Source organism: Lactuca saligna, chromosome 5 (genome assembly GCF_052625555.1).
Source record: "Lactuca saligna cultivar CGN05327 chromosome 5, ASM5262555v1, whole genome shotgun sequence".
NCBI classification, from domain to species: Eukaryota; Viridiplantae; Streptophyta; class Magnoliopsida; order Asterales; family Asteraceae; genus Lactuca; species Lactuca saligna.
In genome coordinates, this window is record NC_136421.1 from 173,729,932 (window position 1) to 173,736,263 (window position 6,332).

The 6,332-nt window shown below is 34.4% G+C and overlaps 1 protein-coding gene across 1 annotated transcript; it reads left to right on the plus strand.

Moving 5' to 3' along the window:
- The first annotated feature begins 4,723 nt into the window (after positions 1-4,723).
- LOC144998207 (putative WRKY transcription factor 11) lies at positions 4,724-6,088 on the plus strand. The gene is made up of 3 exons (XM_078958020.1): positions 4,724-5,301; positions 5,394-5,522; positions 5,608-6,088. Exons 1-3 carry the CDS (start codon positions 4,778-4,780, stop codon positions 5,771-5,773), a joined length of 819 nt encoding a protein of 272 aa, XP_078814146.1. The 5' UTR covers positions 4,724-4,777; the 3' UTR covers positions 5,774-6,088.
- The last annotated feature ends 244 nt before the right edge of the window (positions 6,089-6,332 follow it).

A 6,332-nucleotide genomic window follows, 5' to 3' on the forward strand; every position in this document is an offset into this window, starting at 1 on the left:
CAACCGAAGATCGACTCAACCCCGACCTCTGATGTCTGCTGCACATATCTCATATGCATCTCGCGGTATCTTCCGTACCCGATTACTGACCTATACAGGTTTTAGACATCGGACAGCAACAATACCCTCATTCAAGAATTCACCTCAGAATTCCAGAATTTCATCTCGTTTACCCATGCACCATCAATGCCAAACTCAACTTAAGAGTTTGGTCTGACCCAAAGTTGGAACCTCGCTACCCAATAAGATACTCTTCTCATGACTCGCCCTGCGCCCCGTGCAATACCACTTTTCCAACTTCCTCATGTTGAGACAATCACAACTCAAAACAAAATATAATAATTCTCGATAGAGACGGAGAACCTAGTCTCACCCCTGGTTCAACCACCAGGCTCCAAAAACACAATACTAGGGATACTCAAGCCTAAAACTCTTCTGCATCATACACTGATCGGAGAACACCCCATCATCACACTCTCTTGCCGTCTAGTGAGTACTATGGCTCCACGCAACATCGTGATAACCTCTGACTAGTGAGTATTACGGCTTCCCGTAGCACCACAACACCAACTGACTAGTGAGTACTACGGCTCCCCGCAGTACCACGACTCCCTCTCTCTGAATTGTGAGTACTACGACTCCCTGTAGCATCACAACACCCTCTGACTAGTGAATATTATGGCTCCCCGTAGCTTCACCCCATACTCTCATTCTCATCACAACGCCACACTACGTCCACTAACCCATGCTCCGTAGACTATCATAGGTAGCTACACACCCTTGTCCCACATGTGCATCACAGACTCTGGCGGTAACCGCTATAACAAAATACCTACCTCTGCGGAGATCCACTTTCTTAATTAATCCCTCTCGATTTCTGGCGTATAACTCTCATCCAAAAGGTAGATATGGGCTTCTAAGATCGATCTAGCACGTAAAGCATTGAACTTTATGTGCATGCATGGAAGTATAAGCTTTAAGGACCCAAAATGAGGTCTAAAGGGGTGCATGGGCTAATATGGCCATAAAACTTGCATTTTTATGCCATGAACTCAGTTCTAGAGTCTAGATCTGAAGTTGAATTGACTTGGGACGTCCAAGTCTTAAGGATCAAGCTTATTGACCTCAAAACTCCATAAAGGGGCAAAGGAGAAAATCTATAAAACCACAAGTCAAGTTTTGAGCTTGATTACCTAAAAGTGAAGAGAAACTGATGTTGCTCCTGGATCTAGTCCTTCCCCCTTGATCCTTCTTCCTTCCAACTCTTCTACTAGATACACGCAACTCTTCTACTAGATACACAATGCACCAAAACCCTCCAAGTCACTAAGAAAGCTCAAAGTTGCCAAAAAGGAATTAGGGTTTCGAAAGTAATGCTCTGGAGGTGATGGAGGCTGGACCTTAAGCTCATAATGTTGTTTCAATAGGTGCAAACCCCTTTAATTATGGTTTCCTCCAGACTGACCTACTCGTCGAGTCCCAGCGCGGACTCGGTGAGTAGGTCACTTAAACCCACATCCCAACCTCGCATCTACTCGACGAGTTAGGGCTACCAATCGTCGAGTCACTAATACAAATGATATAAAAGTAGATCAAATATGTAACTGAAATGAGGCGTTACAATCTTAATGTAATTTTAATTGTGAAAAAAATCAACGAAAATTAAAAAAAAAAAAATCAAAATCTTATCATAAATTCTATAATGTATCAACAGTTTAAGAAAAGCATACATACATACATATATATATATATATATATATATATATATATATATATATATATATATATATATATATATATATATATATATATATATATATATATATATATATATGTTCAGGTTCATTTGAGACCATTCTAATTTTGTGAGACCGTGAAACCAAATCTAAAAATAATTTTAAAATGCAAAATAAATGGAAAAATCCAAAAATTCTTTTTTTAAATATTATTTTCGGAACTTCAATTAACTAAAAAAATTTTAAAAAATTAAAAAAAATCCCGTTTTTTTTTTTTTTTTTTTGAAAAATACGTGAAATATTCTAATAGAATATTACACTGACATATTCTTAAAAATAATTTTAAAATGCAAAATAAATGGAAAAATCTAAAAATTCTTTTTTTAAATATTATTTTCGGAACTTGAATTAACTAAAAAAAATTAAAAAAAAAATTCCATTTTTTGAAAAATACGTGAAATATTCTAATAGAATATTACACTGTACATATTCTAAAAAATAATTTTAAAATGCAAAATAAATGGTAAAATCCAAAAATTCTTTTTTTAAATATGATTTTCGGAACTTGAATTAACTAAAAAAATAAAAATAAATAAAATAAATAAAAAAATGCGTCTCACAGTCTTACAAAAATAGGCCGCCTCATATGAACCTAACCCAATATATATATATATATATATATATATATATATATATATATATATATATATATATTAAAAAATACATATATGTTTCTAATATAAGTTCAATGTTTCTAATATAAGTTCAAGCAAATGTTATAGTTTTTATAAAACTCACCAAAAGATCAAACAATAACAAACCTAATAATGTACCAATATATCACTGGCGTTACTCATCTATCTCGCCAAAACTATCATTTTTCTGTCTTGAATCTTGATATATCATTGAGTTGTTGGTAGTCGTCTTGTCCTTCTCTAAGTCCTCTAACCGACTCCCTAACTACAACTCCCTATCTCTTATCACCTAAAATTTCCTAAATCCCATGTGTGCTTAACTTATTTCTCTCCCATGCTAAATTATCCTTTTTATTTGAATGATTTGTATATGAATTTATAATGAAGTTAATGAATAATAAAGTTGTGAAACTAAAAAAAACAATGCACTTGGTTTTTCCTCTTATACATTGCGAATTGTATTTATAATTCTATCACTATACTTTATAGTTTTAGTTTCAATGTTTGGTATAAAAGGAGATGTCAACGGGACCAAAAGGGAGCGGAAATAGCTACCTCGCTCCCGCCCACGAAATCAGTTATTGCCCTCGTCCCCACCCCCACCCCTGCCCCCCATAGCCCCTGATCCCACCCCGAATACCTTCATCACCCCCGATCTCGCCCCATTCCCTCGTTTTATAGGCTTAAAATTGACTTCTTTTGCTAAAGCAATTATTATATTTTGGACTAAAAAAATTATTTTTCATAACTTTAAAACCTAAATTTTGTTTTTTAACAACTAAAAAATTAAACACCCAACATTACAAAACGACAAATCCAACAAACTTTCAAATATAAAATACAACAAATCTAACATTACAAAAAATAGTACAAATGTCAAAAAAATATATGACCAATTCACTATCGTATAGTCGTATGTTGTGAAGTGGAATAAAATCAAGAAACACTAAAATTAAATAATGTATTGTTATTGTTTATATATATTTTTATATTAAATATACATTTTTTTATATAAATATACAAATGGCCCCCCCCCCGCATGAGTACGGGACGGATATACCCATTCCACCCTCCGGCCCTGAAAATAAAACGGGGTTTAATCTCACTCTCATACGGAATCGAGATCACACAAGTGTTTTTTACATCCCTAAGTCTGAGTAGAGTATTAGAATGTTGACAAATTTTAGGGCGGGTGGGGGAGACACAGGCCTTTTCATTTTTTTAACTTGTAATATTAATATAGTATAATTTGTTTGGTGTTCTAAGTTTTTTAAACATTAACTTTCGATAAATATCACAAATATATTTTGTTAAGTTATTAATATCGATATATATATATATATATATATATATATATATATATATATATATATATATATATATATATATATATATATATATATATATTAAAAAAAGGTGATTCTAACTAGAAAATTGAATTGGGTTGTTCTAAACATAAAAGAATAACAAGTTATTCATAGTCAAAGATGATATATCAATCGATTTATCATCAAACAAATGCCAAATATCATTGTAATAGAGAAGAAGAAGTTGAATTACGTGTGCTAGAAAACATGGATGAAGTTGTGAAAAACCTCGGAAAAAATCATGATGTTGTGGATGAACCTAAAGAAAAAAAACGTTAAACACAAAGTTTCAAAATATATGTCTTGTGTAGATAAATATATGACCGTCTTGAATGGTAATGATAAAGATAAATAAGATATTTTAGTGAATATATACGATCCTAACAACTCGAACATCTAAATAGTAAATACATAATGTTATGGACCTTATGGTAATAAATTTACGATATGTTGGTTATAAATTTAAGTTTTGAATTTAATGATACCAAATTACTTAATAATATTTTACAAGAATTTTTTTTATTGGACCTCACTTTTATTTTCACGTAAGACCATATATCATACCCGAGCCTCGTGCCATTGGTTGTAAATGTAAACTATTTTCAAATTGTTCTCGTATTTTGTCAACGGTCTTTGGTAAAAAAGAACAATATAAACTTCCATCCACTATTTGTTAATTCAAGAATTTAATATTAATAATAATATATTTATATCATTTTGTCATTTATTTGTTTATTCTTTCTTATTTTTGCAGTTAAAGTATTCAGTCCTTGTTAGACTTTTCTGAATTGATACCCTCTGCTCCTTTGCCCCTTTATTTATTTCATATCAGAAAGTCAAACAAATCTCCACCGTCCGATTAACTTCCCATCTCTTTGACTTCACTTTCCCAAACCCCTCTTTTATAACCCCCGTCCCCATCCCCAATTTCTTCAATCTCTCTTTCTCTCTCTCTCTCTGAAGCATTTCTTCTACAACAATGGCGGTGGAATTAGTTGGAATTCAGACCGTTGAACACCTCAATCGCATCTTCCAGCTGCAGAATCACGACTACGCTGCTTCTTCTAGTTTCAAACAAGCTGTCTCCGCCTTGAAGCGCAGCGGACACGCTCGCTTCCGCCGCGGACCTTCATCTTCTGATCTGCACGCGCCTTCAATTTCTTCGCAATCTGAAGAAAAGCTGTCGACAGAGCCTCCGACGCGGGAGTCAACAGCGTCTGAGAAGTTTGATCTGAAAAGATCTGGTACGGATACCACGTCGTCGTTTCTGTCGATAACTTCTTCTGTCGCTGGGGGAAGTCTGGAAGGAAGCGTTTCCGATGGTAAACAGCTGTCTTCTTTAGGGATAGTAGCACCGACACTGTCGTTCTCGTCGAGAAAACCGCCGCTTCCATCATCTCACCGGAAAAGGCATAGCATCGACCGGCCATCGGGTTCCTTACAAGGATCTGGAAGAGAGAACAACTCGGTTTCTCGCTCCGGTTGCCATTGTTGCAAGAGAAGGTATGAACAAATTACACGATTCACCTTCGCGAAAGTACACATTTCACCTATTTTTTCCATCGATTAAACTTTTTCCCTTTCTGATTGTGCAGGAAAACCGGATCAAAACGAGAAGTCAGAAGGATTCCAATAATTGGATCAAAGGTAGAAAGTATACCAGCCGACGATTACTCTTGGAAGAAATACGGTGAGAAGAAGATCGAGGGATTACCCTTTCCAAGGTAGTAAATCGGAAAAATATCCCCATTTAACGCAATCTTCCACAAATATCATAGATATTGATCTCGATTTTGATGAAATTTGCAGAGTATATTACAAGTGCAACACAGTAAAAGGATGTCCAGCTAGGAAACGAATAGAGTTATCTCTCACCGATTCAAAGATGCTTCTCGTAACATACGACAGAGAACACCGTCACCATCACACTCCGACGCCGGTACCGGCGAGTTTTTCCGGCTTAAAGATTCAGTGAAGATTTGCGAGCTCAATTGGCACCGTATCACTTTGCACAATTCCTACAGTAAACGTTTTCCAATCAATTCGTTGAATGAATTCCAGCTGCATCAAATAATCTCCGGTGAAACACCATGGAAATGTTCATCGTCGTTGATGCAAAGGTAATTTTGATTTCAATGGGGGAAGCTGCTGCTGCCTGTATTTCGTATGAGGATGTTAAATATAGAAGGTGTGATTTGTAAATTACGTAAAGTAGAAGGCACTGAAGTGTAAAGAAAAAGGGTAAAGAGGCCTTGATCTTAAATGCGATTTTGTTGAAATTATTTTGATTCTTCTTTTGTGTTTTATTCAATTATTCCTCCAAAAACAAATTAAAAAGTCAAATGAATTTGAGGTATATGAGTACGTACACTCTCTTTATTTGAGAATAAATTATTATTAGATAAATTATGTCAAATATTTAATAATTCGATGGCATTTTTAAAGAATAAATAAACATACTAATAAACGACTATTAATTTGTAAAAGTCTTAGGGTTTACTAAAAAGAATATCAGCTAAGTCACTCAAAAAATA

Excerpts from the sequence above, each read along its gene's own strand:
- LOC144998207 (XM_078958020.1), top strand. The coding sequence starts at position 4,778 with ATGGCGGTGGAATTAGTTGGAATTCAGACCGTTGAACACCTCAATCGC. Across the intron at positions 5,302-5,393 it reads TGCCATTGTTGCAAGAGAAG|GAAAACCGGATCAAAACGAG; the intron begins GTATGAACAAAT and ends CTGATTGTGCAG. Across the intron at positions 5,523-5,607 it reads GAGGGATTACCCTTTCCAAG|AGTATATTACAAGTGCAACA; the intron begins GTAGTAAATCGG and ends TGAAATTTGCAG.